At 40.1% G+C, this 16,535-nt stretch overlaps 1 protein-coding gene across 2 annotated transcripts in view; it reads right to left on the reverse strand.

Annotated features, from left to right (window-relative positions):
• Window positions 1-16,535, reverse strand: part of FTO (FTO alpha-ketoglutarate dependent dioxygenase) — a 395,242-nt gene that overhangs the window by 191,405 nt on the left and 187,302 nt on the right. For both annotated transcript variants that reach the window (XM_007459455.1, XM_007459456.1), the window contains exon 7: window positions 15,981-16,100. In XM_007459455.1, coding sequence (XP_007459517.1) covers window positions 15,981-16,100 — 120 coding nt within the window. The remainder of the gene's footprint in view (window positions 1-15,980; window positions 16,101-16,535) is intronic.

Genomic DNA, 16,535 nt, shown 5'->3' on the forward strand with positions numbered 1-16,535 from the left:
ATATGAATACACGGGCATAAATACACACACACACACACACACACACACACACAAACTCTGCTATACACTCTACCTATGTAAGGCAATTTGACCATCTCTCTTAAAATTGAAAATACACATATTCTTTGATCCAACAATCTTACTCCTAGGTATTATCATAGATGTTATATGTGGAAATCTTATGTACAGGGAAACCTCATTTCACTGCACTTTGCTTTATTGCACTTTGCAGATATTATTGTTTTTTACAAATTCAAGGTTTGTGGCAATCCTGCATCAAGCAAGCCATTTTTCCAAAAGCATTTGTTCACTTGGTGTCTCTGAATCACATTTCAATGATTCTTACAATATTTCACACTTTTTCATTACTATTATACTTGTTATGGTGATCTGTGATCAGCGATCTTTGATGTTACTAATGGAAAAAGATTATGACTCACTGAAGGCTCAGACGATAGTCAGCAGTCTTTAGCCTTAAAGTATTTTTCAATTAAGGTATGTAGATTTTTTAGACAGGATTCTAAAAATATTCACATAATAGACTACAGTAAACATAACTTTTATACGCACTGGGAAACCCAAAGTCCTAAGTGATTAACTTTCCTGCAAATTCACTTTATTGCAGTGGTCTAGAACTGAACCCACGATACCTCCAAGGTATGCCTATATTAGGATATTCACTAAAACATTATTTACAGAAGCAGAAGACTGAATACAGTAGGAGACTGGTTAAATAAGTTATGACACCATACAATGAAAAGCTACGCAGTTATAAATGAATGTACAAATATGAAAAGGTCTCTAAGATACAGTGTTTATTCATTTTTAAAAAAAGCACATAAATATTTTTAAGTATATAGAATATCTCTGGAAAGGTACAAAAAAATGTTTGTGAATAGCGCTAGCCTCTGAGGAAAAAGAAATGGGTGTCTGAGAGAGCGAGTGGAGGGAAAGGCTTACTTTGCACTGTATATGCTTTGATACTTTTTGAATTCTGCGCCACGTGCATGTGTCAGCAAATAGTCCTGGGATAGCTGATCTGAAAGACCTAGCTCAGGTCACATGCTTGTGGAGTAGCCAGACGAAGGCAATGCAACTCCACCTGCATCCACTAAAAGAAACTGGTCCCCAAAAGAACATCCAGAGGCTGTTAGAGAAGGAGGAACGGACGCTGGATGAACAGAAACAATTGTTTGCCTCAACACTAAAGAGCCTGATTTTGATATGCCAGGCCCAAACACGGGCAGAGAAAAGACTCCAGAGAAACATTCCTTTTATCATATTTTGTTACTAGCAGCCAGCCGAAAGCTGGTGAATGCATCAGAGAAGGCATAGACACTGGGAGGCTTAGCGCATGGTGGAAAATGCTGAACTGGGAATTGGGGAATCTAGGTTCTAGGTCCACCAGTACCTGGCTCTGTTGCCCCCAGACAAGCCTCTGTACCTCCTGAGCCCTTCCTTTGCCAAAAAGAAGAGAATGCGGTGACCATCTCTTGGGTCCCTTCCAACTCTGATGCTCCAGGATTCCATGGCAGTTGACCTCAGCTTGTCAGAGCCTAGCAGTGTGGGTACCACGGTACAGTCAAAAAATAAAGGGCACACCGTGAGCCGTGGCCGCTGGGCCTGCGCGTCCGGAGCCTATGCTCTGCGGCGGGAGAGGCCACAACAGTGAGAGGCCCGCATACCGCAAAAAATAAATAAATAAATAAATAAAGGGCACAGGATTAATGTTCCAGCCTGGAAAGACAATGACAAATCTGCCTACATCTCTGCTACCAGTTTCTCTGGCACTGTGAGGAAAAAAGAGATATCAAAGGAGAAGGCATTCTGAAAAGTACAAAGTCCACTGTGTTCTCTAGGAAAGTGCCACCTGGGTGTGACTCTCTCATAAGGTTCTCTGGCACATAAACAGTAGCCCTATAATGTCATTTCTCCATCTCCCTAATAAATAAGGTGGCCTCTACGTTATCTCAAGACTTTAGATTCCCAAACAGAATCAAAGTAAAGGCAATCTTGCAGAAGCTCGCATTTGAAGAACAAACTCACAGAGAGTTATTAATCACTCAAGAATTAACACCTCATGCCTTGGAAGTAATCAAAGTAGTCACTAGAAAATAAAAACATCACAGAGAGGGAAAAAGTGAAAGTCAGGCAGAAATCTATATATAAAGGTGGGAGAGACCAGGATGAACACCCACCATTTACATTCCGAACACTGACTCCGTCTTTCAAGTGGTGTGACTGACATGCCAAAGTGCAATGGCAAATGTAGGACAGCATGGAGTGCACAATCACTAACTTGGAGCTATTAGCCAAAGAATGGGGAGATACGCGTGGGAAAGAAAATGCTCTTTTTCAGCGGTGGAAATGACAGATTACCACACCTGCTATCCTGATCCAAATCAAGTAACTCATGAACGACACTTTGACTGTATTTTAAAATACTTCTATGCAAGTACTTACGTCTTTAAGACTGCTGCCTCTAGAAAAGGCAGTGGAGATGTCATTTCCTCCAAACCACAATTCCAATATCCAAAAAAAAAAAAAAAAAAAGAAAGGAAATAGACCTAAGGTTCCTAAACATGGAAGAGAATCACAGGTGGTTCCCACAAGGGAAGATCTGCCTCTGACCAAAGTCCAAAATTATTAGGCTGGTATTCAATTTGTTTTTTTAATTGACGTATAGTTAATTCACAATGTTGTGTTAGTTTCAAGTATATAGCAAAGTGGTTCAGATATATACATACTTATTTATATATATATATATATATATATATATATGTATATACTTACATTCTTTTTCAGATTCTTTTCCATTACAGGTTATTACAAGATATTGAGTATAGTTCCCTGTGCTATACAGTAGGTCCGGTATTCAATTTTTGAGGAAAAAAAAAAAAAACGCCCTTGGTTGGAAAAAGCCTCAACTCATATGCATTTCTCCTTCTGAAAATATAGTGTTGCTTGTTCGCTGTATTCAGGATGCAAATAGGTCTTGGAGTCAGTGCAAATAATACAATCTTGACTTGTTTCCCAAGTAAAATCTTTGCAAATGCAAGATAATAAAATAGTTTCATTTTATATTTAGTTGTGTATGTTTAGCACTTTGCTTCCCATGACTTTGATAGGAAGCCAGTTATTAAGGGGTGAGAGCGCCTTACCTTACAGAGAAATGCGTTAGAAAAAGAAGGTCCTTGTTAATCTTCCTAATCTCTCTCACTGCTGGACTCACCCAAAGCACACTCCATCCAGTCTAATCAAATTTGTGAGCAGAGCTTGTGTTTTCCCACTACAGTGTCTCTGCTTCGGCCATCTTTGCAGACTCCACCTGGCTCTAGCTATCAAAATCCTCTGTATTCCCAAAGGCCTCTGTCAGAATTCACTTTTCTCCTTTGTTTTTCCTCCCTTTGAATTACTTACTGCCTTGTGCCTTATCAACCTGGGAGACACAAGTCCTCACTTTTTGTATAACTTCACACTATCTACGCAAAGTGGAGCAGATGAATGATTAAATGACTAGGGTGAAGAAAAACATTTCTTTTTCACTCTTTTAAGAGTTTTCAAATATATCATTATTGTCCAATTTTCTAAGCTATCTTTCATAAAAATATCTCAGCATGGAATAATAGAAACTAAAATGCAAAAGGGAAAGATTCTGAATTTTCAGATTTTAAAGACAGAAACTAAGTGTCTTCACATATTGCTGCTTTTATGAGAATATTCTAGTCAATTGCCAGGTTTTTCAAACAACTCCATAAAAAGGTCAGCTTCTTTCAGGGCTCTTACTTGTCTTCAAAAATATAATCAAGCCTATTCCAATCAAGACAGAAAACAACACCGCTTCATTAACTAAATTAATAAGCCAGATTCCTTCTCCCATTAAAGAAAAAAAAGGAAAAATTAAAAGACAGGTCTTGACCTAGAGATTATCATACTAAGTGAAGTAAGTCAGACAGAGAAAGACAAATATCATATATCGCTTATATGTGGAATCTAAAAAAAAAAAAAAGTTACAAATGAACTGACATGCAAAACAGAAACAGTCTCACATACACCTGAAACTATCACAACATTGTTAATCAACTATACTCCAATAAAAATTAAAAGGTTAAAAAAAAAAAAAGCAACAGACCTACAGACATAGAAAACAAACATGATTACCAAAGGGGAAGGCGGGGAGGGATAAACTAGGAGTTTGGGATTAACAGATACAAACTACTATATATAAAACAAGTAACCAACAAGGACCTACTGTATAGCACAGGGAACTCTACTCGATATTTTGTAATAACCTATAAGGGAAAAGAATCTAAAAAAGAAAAAAATATATATATACACACGTGTGTATATATATGTATGTGTGTGTGTATATATATATATATATATGTATATATATATATACATATATATATATATATATATATATATATAAAAAACTGAATCACCTGAAACTAACACAACATTGTAAATCAACTATACTTCAATTAAAAAAAGTTTTTTTAAAAAGACAGGTCGGGCTTCCCTGGTGGCGCAGTGGTTGAGAGTCCGCCTGCCGATGCAGAGGACGCGGGCTCGTGCCCCGGTCCGGGAAGATCCCACATGCCGCGGAGCGGCTGGGCCCGTGAGCCGTGGCCGCTGAGCCTGCGCGTCCGGAGACTGTGCCCCGCAACGGGAGAGGCCACCACAGTGAGAGGCCCGCGTACCGCAAAAAAATAAATAAATAAATAAAAAGACAGGTCTTGAGAACGGCAGCAGGCCACCTTATCCTGTTCATGCCTGCCTAACTGGACACCATCTATACTTATTCCGTCTCAAGATGAGAACAAGATGCAGCACTCCAGAAGAACCAGTCAGAAGACCTGGGCATCAGCAGCAAACAACTTCCTCAATAAAGACGGGGAGAAGGGGGAAGGAGAGGGGAATCTTCAGCCCACACTGGCATTTACCCCCAAATCCTCTGTAAGGCTTAGCTCCCCCCAAGGAGCCAAGTCAGCCTCATGGACTTGGCCTCGGCAGTTCTGCTGCTTATAAAATGACCAAACTTCTCCCTTTGTTCTGGCAAAAGACTTCCTGTGAGAAAGCAGTAATCCTTTAAAGCTTTCCAGTCCAAAGGTCTCTCCTGGTTTGTATTCCTCCCATCCCCACCCCGCAGAGGAAAAGCTCAGTCACATCACAAGGCATTTCTTGGTTCCAAGCTGTACTGTGTCTCAAGGACTCCTGGTGAGGAGAGAAAACTGCTCATCTGAACATTCTTTCCTGGGATCTGTCTGAAGTGTAGACAAGCAGCAAAGATGAATATTAACATGCCTTCCATCATCAAAAGCTATTGCATACCCAAAGGATGATAAATATTTTAATCAGTTTCCAGCTTGTCTAGCAGAAGTCAGTTTGCTCCTCAGAGATTTCCCTAGTTCTGTACCCCACACCTGTCCAGTTCACGCCACTTTCCCTATCTAACTTGGGAAATTAGTCATGAAAAGTCCAAGCTCTGTTGGGGAACTCATTTAATTTTATGACAACTGTACTCTATTAAGTTTTTCAAGAATAGGGAAATCTAAAATACGAAGAATGCCAACAAATGAGGCAAAAACACCATGATTCTAAGTTTTCACAGCACTATTACTCGGAGAAACTTAATAACCTACTTACATCTCTCATTTAAAAAAAAAAGAGTTTTCATATTCGCATAAGTTGTTCGCCAGTGATTGCTCCATCTTCACAGTGTAAATGCCAAAGGCATAAAACAGAACATTCTGGTACATCCTCTGTACTCTTGATATTATTATTACTTTTTAATGTTCAAGATGTTTTGGGGGTACTGCTAGGAGGGTTACGTTGGTTTCAAAATAAAACTAACCCCAAAATATTCCTGTGAAGCAGGACCTAACATCTGAGGATAATGTACAGAGTTAAAAAGAATGTATTGAAGGCTATGCTATTGAGCCTGGAAGTGAGGAAATGGCAAGGCTGGAATGCTGACCCAACATGAATTCATTTTTTTGTTTTGTTTTGTTTTGTTTTGGCTGAACCCAGGTCCCCTGCAGTGGAAGAGTGGAGTCCTAACCACTGGACTGACCGGGAACTCCCCATTTCTTTTTTTTTTAATTGAAGTGTAGTTAATTTACAATGTTGTGTCAGCTTCTGGTGTGCAGCAAAGTGATCAGTTATACATATATATATATATATATTTTTTTTTTTTTGTTATTCAGAGTCTTTTCCATTATAGGTTATTTATAAGATATTGAATATAGTTCCCTGTGCTATACAGCAGGTCCATCCTTGTTGTTTATCTATTTTATATATAGTGGTGTGTATTTGTTAATCCCAAACTCCTTATTTTCTTTAACAAGTTAGGGGTCGATTACCTACTAAATATCAGGCACTGTTCCAAGAGCTGGGGAAACAGTAGTGAATAAAACCAAGTCTGTGCCCTCCTGAGGATTCTATAAGTAGAGGCAGACCGTAAACACATACATGGTATCACGGCAGGCAGGGGAGAGCAGTAGGAGGGAAAGCAGAACAGAGCCACTCTTGCTCTGCAACCAGAGAGGGCTTGGTCAGAGAAAACCCTCTCCAAGGAGGGACCGCAGCAGAGAGCTGGGAAGGAAGTGACAGAGTGAGTCAGGAGAGGGAAGAATGTGCCAGACAGAGGCAACAGCAAATGCAAAGGCCCTGAGGCAGGAGGAAACCGGGCATGTTCTAAAGACAGTAAAGAAGGCTAGAAGGCGGAGGGGAAGGGGGAAAAAGACTTAGGTGGGAGAGGAGGGAGTGGGTAGACAGATCCTAGAGGGCACTAGGCCCCTCACAAGGAAGTTGGATTTCTGAACGGGATGGTGAGTTTGGGCCAGGGCAGTGAAATAACCTGACGTACTTGAAAGAAACACTCTTAACAGGGGTGAACATCTAAGTAGTAGAAATAGGGAGGTTATTTACACCAAGGTAGTAGCAGAGAGGGTGGTAAAGAGTAATTAGATCATGAATCTATTCTGAAAATAGAGCTAACTCGATTCACTGATAAATCAAGAGATAAATCAAGACAACTCCAAGGTTTCTGGCTGTGCAATACTGTGCAATACTGGGAGAAAGGCTAGGGGGAGTTATGGGAATCAAGAGTTTGGTTTTGGATTTGTAACATTTGAGATACTTATTACTAGATGGCTGAAGAGGGCACACCTTTCCCAACTACGGTTCAGGTGGCCCAAGATATGAAACCCCAGTACCAAGAAAATACTAATTTATTACAAGGACTGGCATATCCCACTACTTTCGTCCGTTAAAAAATTCACTGGTAACTGCAAGAAAAGTTTATGATGTTAAATAAAATACAAGCCTTCTTAATCCCTCAACATCTGTTAAAGAAGATCTGATGCATAATTCTGGGCAATTTCATAAGTGCTCATTTAAATTAATAACATTTAAGTTAGTGGGATATATATTATCAAGCTACCACCTGTTCCAGGTCTTTAAAACCAGAGCAGATTTGTCTTAAACACTGAAAATTAATTTTGAATATGGCCATAAGACTCCAGATTTTTATGTGAAGGCTAATTTTGTCAATCAATCAAAACCAAGTTGGAGATTATCTGAGATTTTTATACACATCAAGGAAAAATTTACAAATGAGATTGTCACAGATGGTTCCAGATGGGCTGAGACTGTGTAAGGAAATACCAAAAAGTTGATTATAATTTACATGTTAGGGAAAAGACGGTGTTAAGAATATCATCTACAAATGATCAGAGATTCTTTCAGGAAGACCGAAAAGGCAACATATCAGTTTCCTTTGGTTTAAAAAAAAGGTCATTTTTTGCAGATGTCAACAAGAGAGCAGGACGATGGTTATGTTACCCTTAATGCACAGAAGAGTCAACTTAATGTGTTCCCACAGCTCTCTGGGATTTCGGCACTTGGAGCACATTTGTCCATAGAGACATTTTTGCAAAATACGGAAAGATTCCCAGCCCTGCCTCCCAAAGTATTTAGCCCCCAATAAAGGAGAAACATTACCAGAGTAGCCCTGAGCTCCAGACCACTGTGAGTCCCTTTAGCTCCAGGACTGACCCTAGTTCTAGAGGAAGGGAAATGGGAAACAGGGAGGGATGCTGGCACTAAGGAGACTCAGTCTAATAACCTCTAAGTAAGGGGTCCAAAATTGACACCTGTTTACACTTCCTTCTAAAATCACTCCTGGTGATGACTTGCATGTGTATAGTATTTTTATATTTTACGAACTCCCTCATTTGATCATCAAAACACTTTTCTTCAGAAGGGAATAGTTTTAGGGACCATTCAATAACCACCTTGAGAAATAAGATCCTAAGACCTTGATTAATATTCCCAACAGTTGGTACATAGCCTTTGGAAGTCTTGCTTCCCTTGCAAAACCGTAGGCCTGTCGGGTTTTGTTTGTTTGTTTGTTTGTTTGTTTAAATCATTTCATTCCTTTAGACTGACCTTCTTCTAGAATATGTCAAAGATATTTATAAAAAGATAAATGACAGACTAGAGCTGAATTTACTGTCCCACTCCCTGCCCCCCAAAAAACCAGAGGAAATAAAGTATACATTTGTTTTATGCTCTATCTTTTCTAGGGAAAATGGAAATTCCTACCACCCCAATCTGGTCTGAAGGTTTCTGAATTCACATCTGAAATGCTACGATGGTCTGCTAGTCAAAGCAATCCAAAATAAATTCCAGCAGCCAAGACTCCAATAGCTCCCCAGGGAAACCTAGTGGGCTCTTCACACCTTTACATCAATCTGAATTCCAGTGTAGTTAAAATTATATATAACAATAGAATTCGTCTACTTAAAAAATATATCGAACATATGTGAAATGGGTATGTGTGTGTGTCTGTGTGTTTATTAACAAATGCTAACAAAATTTAGCTAAAGCCTATGAAACCAGGCTCAAATAGAAACCTTGGCTGTTTATTCCATTTTTCTCCCCACAAACTAATAAGAGTTAAGAGAGATGGCAAGGCTTTCACTTGGAATCTCCCAGCTCCTGTTGCTTTGTCTCACCATCTTCAGCATTTTTAGCCTTGTTCTCATTGTGAGCAGAGCAGAGGCACTGGAACAATCCTCTTAACATTCCTGGAATGTAACAGGCACATCCTAGTACTTGGTACCAATAAAGCTCAGCTCTCACACAGCTCATGGAAGGGTTAAAAACAGAAAGTCCTGGGCTTCCCTGGTGGCGCAGTGCTTGAGGGTCCGCCTGCCGATGCAGGAGACGCGGGTTCGTGCCCCGTTTCGGGAGGATCCCGCATGCCGCGGAGCGGCTGGGCCCGTGAGCCATGGCCGCTGGGCCTGCGCGTCCGGAGCCTGTGCTCCGCAAATGGGAGAGGCCACAACAGTGAGAGGCCCGCATAACGCAAGAAAAAAAAAAAAAAAAAAAACCAGAAAGTCCTACCCACTGGTTTGCTCTGATGTTCCTGGAGATATTGTCACTGGATGTATCCTCAGTAGAATTCTATTCAACACCTCTGTCTTTAAGTACAAAGCTGTAGGCTGTAGTAGCTTTAAGAAACATAAGTATCCCTTTTTTCTGTTGCACAGTATCTGTGTGTGAAATTCTCTAAAGGGGTTTAAGTATTTACCCTGAACACTATCAGACGGTTCCTGAAATTTTCCTTATCCAGTTGCAAAAACACTTCAAAGGGAATCATAAACACAGTCCTTTGTGCTTTCCATGCACATTCTGTTTCTGAGGCTTAAGCCTGAATACTCTTGGAATTGTACATTTCTTCCCAAAAAGACAGGATTCACAACACTTTTTTTTTCTTACTTCATTATTAAGTCTGCAGCAACAAAGGAAAAAACTGGAAAAATCGGACAGAAATCCAGACGGCAATCAAAGGCATCAAAACCTGTTCGAAATTCATTGCTAAGTTATGTGTACAGTTTCCCCCCAGATATTTTACTCTTAATAGAATAATACAGAGGTGTGGAATTGGAGTAGGGGTGGAGAGGGAGGCATATGGAAAGAACCAACCTTCAGTGAACACGTTTAAGGTAAGAAAAAATGTGAGCCAAGGGTTTTAAGCCACTATAGCTGAAAAGTGACTTTTTTCTTTTCTCCAAATTTCCAAAGCTAAACAAACATAGAAGGTCCCAGAGCTCAGAGTCTGCATACATAATTTGAATTGTTGGGTGCTTGTGACTGTTTACCTGCCTCCAATCCGTGCTTCTCCTGAGCCATTCAGCACTGTACCAGTCAAAAAAGGGAAAAGGGAGTTTAAATTTTCATTTAAAACCACTCGACATTTCACACCAGATCCTAAATTACTATAATATACTTTGCTCCTATATCAGAAATGCTAACTCTGAAAAATGGAAGACAGGATTAATATTAGCAAATATAATTTAGTATATACATTAACGTTAAAGGGGAGAGATATATAAATATAATATATATATATACACATACACACACACACACACACACATATACATATATAAAAGTTGATGACTCCACCATTAATATGGACAAAAAATTAACATTTCTATTTACATCACTTTCTTCCTCACACCCCCAAAAATCTTTAATCTTGGAAGAAAGTTTAAAATGAACTTAGCTAACTGAACTATAATAAAATGGCAAAAACCAGTATACCTCGTGTATATTTCAGTATGTGAAAAAGCTGCCTTGTTCCTTTATTCAGTTACAAAGAATTTAATCTAAAGCACTGTGATGATAGCTTCATTAATCTCTCCAAAAACAAACAAACTGCTCTTCGGCTCAATCATTCCCCACCTTAGTGTAACCTATACTAAGAAGGGCTCAGCCAGACAGCAATGGACAGGCTCCACGGCCTGAGCTTTCCCAGATGATTTACACAGGCCAGAATGACAAGCCGAAAGGCATGACTCATCTTGAAATTAAACGATTACAACTAACTCCTAAAGGACAACTTTCACATTCTTAAGTATCTTTCTCTCTTAAAACTTTAACAACAAGAAACTGAACAGTATTAAATAAAACACCTACTCATTTTCCACATCTCTCTGCTCTCCCGTGCCAAATTTTAACATAAATGGGTAGAATTAAATGTAGCTGATAGCTTACCTAACATAATTATATGTTGTGTTTTACACTGTTTCAAAACGGATACATTAAAATAATCCAGTCTTGGCTCTGACCCACTAAAGTCAATAAAGGTTATTAAGGCCAACTGCCATGTAAATGCACTGCTATCCCAGCACGAGGACCTGTCAAGGCAGGAAACGCAATTCAAAACATTCAAAACGATCAGGATCTACCCTTGTCTTCTAGAAGAAAACAAAAAGCAATGAAAAAAGAAGGAGGAAATTTCTCTCCAGTACAAAAATCATCCGTACTTCTGAAAATGTTTACTCTGGAAAGTATTCTAGAATATTCTATTGAATTATAACAAATTGACCTTTTCTTTTTAAGGTCAAAAGGAAATGAATAAATGTCATCAATTTAGAGGACATCACACCTAGCATTCTTTTCTGTATCACTGTGAATTCAATAGTGTTAAAACATTTTTATAGGTAAAATAAATGTCAGTTTTGCAAAGTGCGATACCAGACCCTAAGAGACAAATGGCCTATCCGTTGAATCTCTGGCTACAGCAAGACTTCCTCACCTCACAGGAGAGTTCGGCTTTTCATATTTTTTACCCAGAAAGCAAAGCCTGTACAGTTTCTTTTCAAATGGTAACTCTCTCTTATCCTGAACAGTCTCCCCATAATACGCTAATCTTGGATGTGGGGTGGTGGGCTGGTTTTAAAAAAGAGTAAAATACAAATATTTGAATAGTATTAGTGTCATAATACCTTCCTGAAGAGCAAAATGAGAGGAAAGACTAGGCTAACTTCCTAGGTTGTAAGAAAGGGTTCTGGGGGGCTTCCCTGGTGGCGCAGTGGTTAAGACTCCGCCTGCCAGTGCAGGGGACACAGGTTCGAGCCCTGGTCCGGGAAGATCTCACATGCCACGGAGCAGCTAAGCCCGTGCGCCACAACTACTGAGCCTGCGCTCTAGAGCCCGCAAGCCACAACTACTGAAGCCCATGCGCCACAACTACTGAAGCCTGCGCACCTGGAGCCCATGCTCCGCAACAAGGGAAGCCACTGCAATGAGAAGCCCTCACACCACAATGAAGAGTGGCCCCCGCTCTCTGCAACCAGAGAAAGCCTGTGAGCAGCAACGAAGACCCAACGCAGCCAAAAATGGATAAATAAATTAAAAAAAAAAAAAAAAAGGGTTCTGGTGCTCTGGGCTTAATGGCTCATAACTTCATGAGGTAATATTCAGGGAAAATGTGATATTTTATCAGAATGTCATTCAAATATAAGGTTTAGCATTTACATCACAAGAGCATGCCCAGAGTAAAACTATCCTCGGGGAGGGAAACGGCAAGAATAAACAGTGTGATAAAAAAACGTTTCTTGCTGGAACAGGGGATTGGCAGTGGAGGCTAGGGGAGTTTTAGAGACAGCTGATTAAACTTTTTAAAATATGTGACTGGTTATGACATGTGAAGCAATTACCATTAATGGAAGAAATGTGATTTCAAAGCTCATTTTCCGTTCTTCTTTTATATCCTACCTGAGACTACTCCTTTCCAACCACAAAGGAAAAAAATGAACACAAAGACAGAGAGGAATTACAACACAAGTCTCTTCCCTGGTATGAGGGCTGTCAAAGGTTGCTTTAATCACAAGCAAAAGGTGAAAAGTAATGTACATATTGCCCGAGGTTTTTTGTTTTATTTTCTCGCCAAAGGAGATCAATGCTATGTTGCAGAACAGACAAAATACATTAATTAGAGAAATCTTTCCACAACACACATGTGATTTTTACAATTCAAAACAGCATAACGATAAAGAAGAATCATTTGTCTAAAAGGATCATCATTTTGAGTCGTATATCCCCTGGAAGCAAAGTGAGTACATTCAGAAAGGCCGTTTGGCTTAGTCTAATTCTATAGAATCCAAATGTGCACCAAACACTGCACTTTTTATGTTAAATTGCTGTTGAATTTGTTAACCCACAACTGATTTCCTGTGTTATGGAATCTTGGAGATTACAGCTAACTTGAAGCAACAGGGATAATTCTGGACAGTTAATGGTGCATTTGTCTGCATTTTCCTGAAAGGCTTAGCATCTGGGGGCGTCAAACTGGTAGCTCAACATTGCCCCCTACTGCTCACAACGGAAAAAATATGAGGTGGGCTGGTACAAAGTAGGAATTTAACCAGCCAGTGCCAATTCCACCCAGAACACACAAATACCAGATGGCACTGCACTAACAGCCACAGAACCGTAGACCTGCCCAATGATTATTCTCTTCTGTCTCTTCCAATAACAAAAGTAAATTATTATGAATTTGCTAAAAGTCATTTAAAAAAAAGGCTTGAAGCTGAAATTTAATTTAGAAGTGCCATTCCTTTTATCTTGGCCCAAACCTTCACTCTGCTGATAACGATCATCCTGAGACTTGCTGAGACACAGAGGCCATTGATTTCACTCAGAACACTTAGTAATGCCACACCAACTGCAAGGAAACTCGCTCTGGAGAATTCCCAAGACTGTTCTTCTTTTTAGTATTTTTACACGAGAGTTACAAAGGGAGACAGTCGATCTAATGTGCCATCACCGCAAATTCAAAAATATATAAATAACTAAATAGTTTAAGTGAATTCATAATGAACATCACTGGTAAGCTCACAAAAGCAAAGATTTCACTTAAGAAAAAAAAAGCCCTTGAACAAAAGCAATACAAAAACATTAAAAAATTGCTTAGTTGTTAGAGTTTGCCGGCTCTAATTCAAAGAATTGTCAAATTACAACCCCAAAGTCAAACTGATGTCTTAGTGTCAAGGTTCAGCAAGTAAAGAAGTTCTAACTCAGATGCAAACAAAACCAGAATTACACAGTGAAAAAGAAATTCCTTAAAAATGAAGCTGCCTTATGTATACATCCCATAAAAGTGGAGCACACTCTACACAGGCTAATTTTAGGAACAGAACTAACTGAGGAAATTTCAGCATGAACTTTTCATTACCTCCAAACCCAGTTTTACAGTGCTCCATTTTGCACTGATTCAAGTCTTTGGAGAAATCCATTTTTGTGATACTATTTATTAGTACACTAAAAGGATGACAACATTCCTCCCCCCGACATATATTCATGAAAAGGCATGGTTTAAAGATTCAAGGAAATGTCTGAAAAGCAGAGACTGCTGGACTCTGACCCAGACTTTCAAACTGGGGCCCCTTCAGGGTTGTGACTTGATATTTTCATTATTATAAAATAGGGATTAGCAATAACTACCCATTTTTGCAAATCAGTTCACTGTTTCTAGCACATCTCAAAGTCTGTGCAGTGGTACTCTCTCAAGAGTTCAGCAGGCTTTTATCACTTTTCCACTACATTCCAAACCTGACGATTTGGAGGTAGAACAGTGAGGTGATACATGGCATGACCCTAGAGCCAGTCTTCCTGAGTTCTCATCCCAGCTCCCCAACTTAGCTGTATGACCTTGAGGAAGTCAGGTAAACCTTTTGTGCTTCAGTCTCCTCATGTGTAAAATGGGGGAAAAAATACCTACTTTATGGGGTTGTCATAAAAGTTAAATAAAATAGTGTCTGGTACTTAATAAGTATCACATAAGTATTTGCTATTATTACTATTATTTTAATTTAGACTTACTCCTAGTGGCCTCAACTTGCCTTCTAGCTACCTTTCCTACGACACATCCCCTGAATCCCGTGCTCTGATCACACTGTACTCCCCCACTGCTGATCTTGTTTTTACAGTTCCTGGGGCCTAATGCTTCTCTCTGAATGTCTTATCCAACCCTACTTCTCGCCACCCAAGGTCCCCAAAAGCCACATCTGCTGGTTCACAACTGTCCCAGCTCCAGTGCTCCGAATTTAATACTCCGGCCTCTGGATGGTGATTTTTTTTTTTAATCTCTATTATAGGATTTCATTTTAGCTAATGCAACACCTGGCTATATTCATGCTTCTCTCCTTGTTAAACGGAATGCAGTTTAACGTCGCTTCCCAATGTATGTCTAACACGGTGCCTTACATGTCGGAAACACTCAATTAAGGTTCACTGCACTGAACTAAGCTTGTACTGACAAAATCCTTGGCTGTTCCCACTACCTTCCCAAGAGTAACCTAACTCACTAATTTAGAAATTTTTGTCTTTATTTATTTATTTTTTAATTAAAGTAGAGTTGATTTACAATGTTGTGTTAGTTTCAGGTGCACAGCAAAGTGATTCAGTTATACATATATATATAAATCTAGGGCCCCCCTGGTGGGGCAGTGGTTAAGAATCCGCCTGCCAGTGCAGGGGACACGGGTTCGAGCCCTGGTCCGGGAATATCCCACATGCCACGGAGCAACTAAGCCCGTGCGCCACAACTACCGAGCCTGCGCTCTAGAGGCCGTGAGCCACATCTACTGAAGCCCATGCACCTAGAGCCTGTGCTCCGCAACAAGAGAAGCCACCGCAATGAGACGCCTGCGAACTGCAACGAAGAGTAGCCACTGCTCACCGCAACGAGAGCCCGCGTGCAGCAACGAAGACCCAACGCAGCCAAAAATAAAATAAATAAAATAAAATAAAAAATAAATCTATTCTTTTTCAGATTCTTTTCCATTATAGATTATTATAAGATATTGAATATAGTTCCCTGTGCTACACAGGTCTTTGTTGTTTATTTTATTTATAGTAGCATGTACCTGTTAATCCCCAACTCCTCATTTATCCAGCCCCACCTCCCCTTCCCCTTTGGGAACCTTAAGTTTGTTTTCTATGTCTGTGAGTCTACTTCTGTTTTGTAAATAAGTTCATTTGTATCATATTTTTTTTAGATTCCACATATAAGTGATATCATATGATACTTGTCTTTCTCTTGCCTTTACCCATGCAAATTGGGCAGCCGAGGATTGCCGGAGCACAACATCCCAGGAAATCCAGTCCCAGATACTTACCAGGCCTTCCATCTTCTTCCACAGCTCTTCCAGCTGAGTCATAGGTTGACACCACCAATCGGTGCACCTTTTGTATCGATTGCCTTGAAACCAAAACTGTCTCAGCCACTCAAACTCGACCTGGGGATCATAAAGACAAGACTGTGGTTATAATGCCACCATGATGGACAATCAAGGACAGTAAACTTCGTCACTCAGTGCTCCTCCAGTAACTTCACAGCCATAGGGTGAGAAAAGGTGAGAAAAGCTCAGCCTAACCAGTTCCCAATATAACTTGGAGTCTCCTGAGTCTTTTTGCAAGTCAGGAAGAGAGTAGTCTTAAAGCTTACTGAGGGCTTCCCTGGTGGTGCAGTGGTTGAGGGTCCGCCTGCCTGTGCAGGGTACACGGGTTCGTGCCCCCGTCTGGGAAAATCCCACGTGCCCCGGAGCGGCTGGGCCCGTGAGCCATGGCCTCTGAGCCTGCACGTCCGGAGCCTGTGATCCACAACGGGAGAGGCCACAACAGTGAGAGGCCCGCGTACCGCAAAAAAAAAAAAAAAAAAAAAAAAAAAAAAA

Source organism: Lipotes vexillifer, unplaced genomic scaffold (assembly GCF_000442215.2).
Source record: "Lipotes vexillifer unplaced genomic scaffold, Lipotes_vexillifer_v1.1 scaffold342, whole genome shotgun sequence".
Taxonomy (NCBI): Eukaryota; Metazoa; Chordata; class Mammalia; order Artiodactyla; family Lipotidae; genus Lipotes; species Lipotes vexillifer.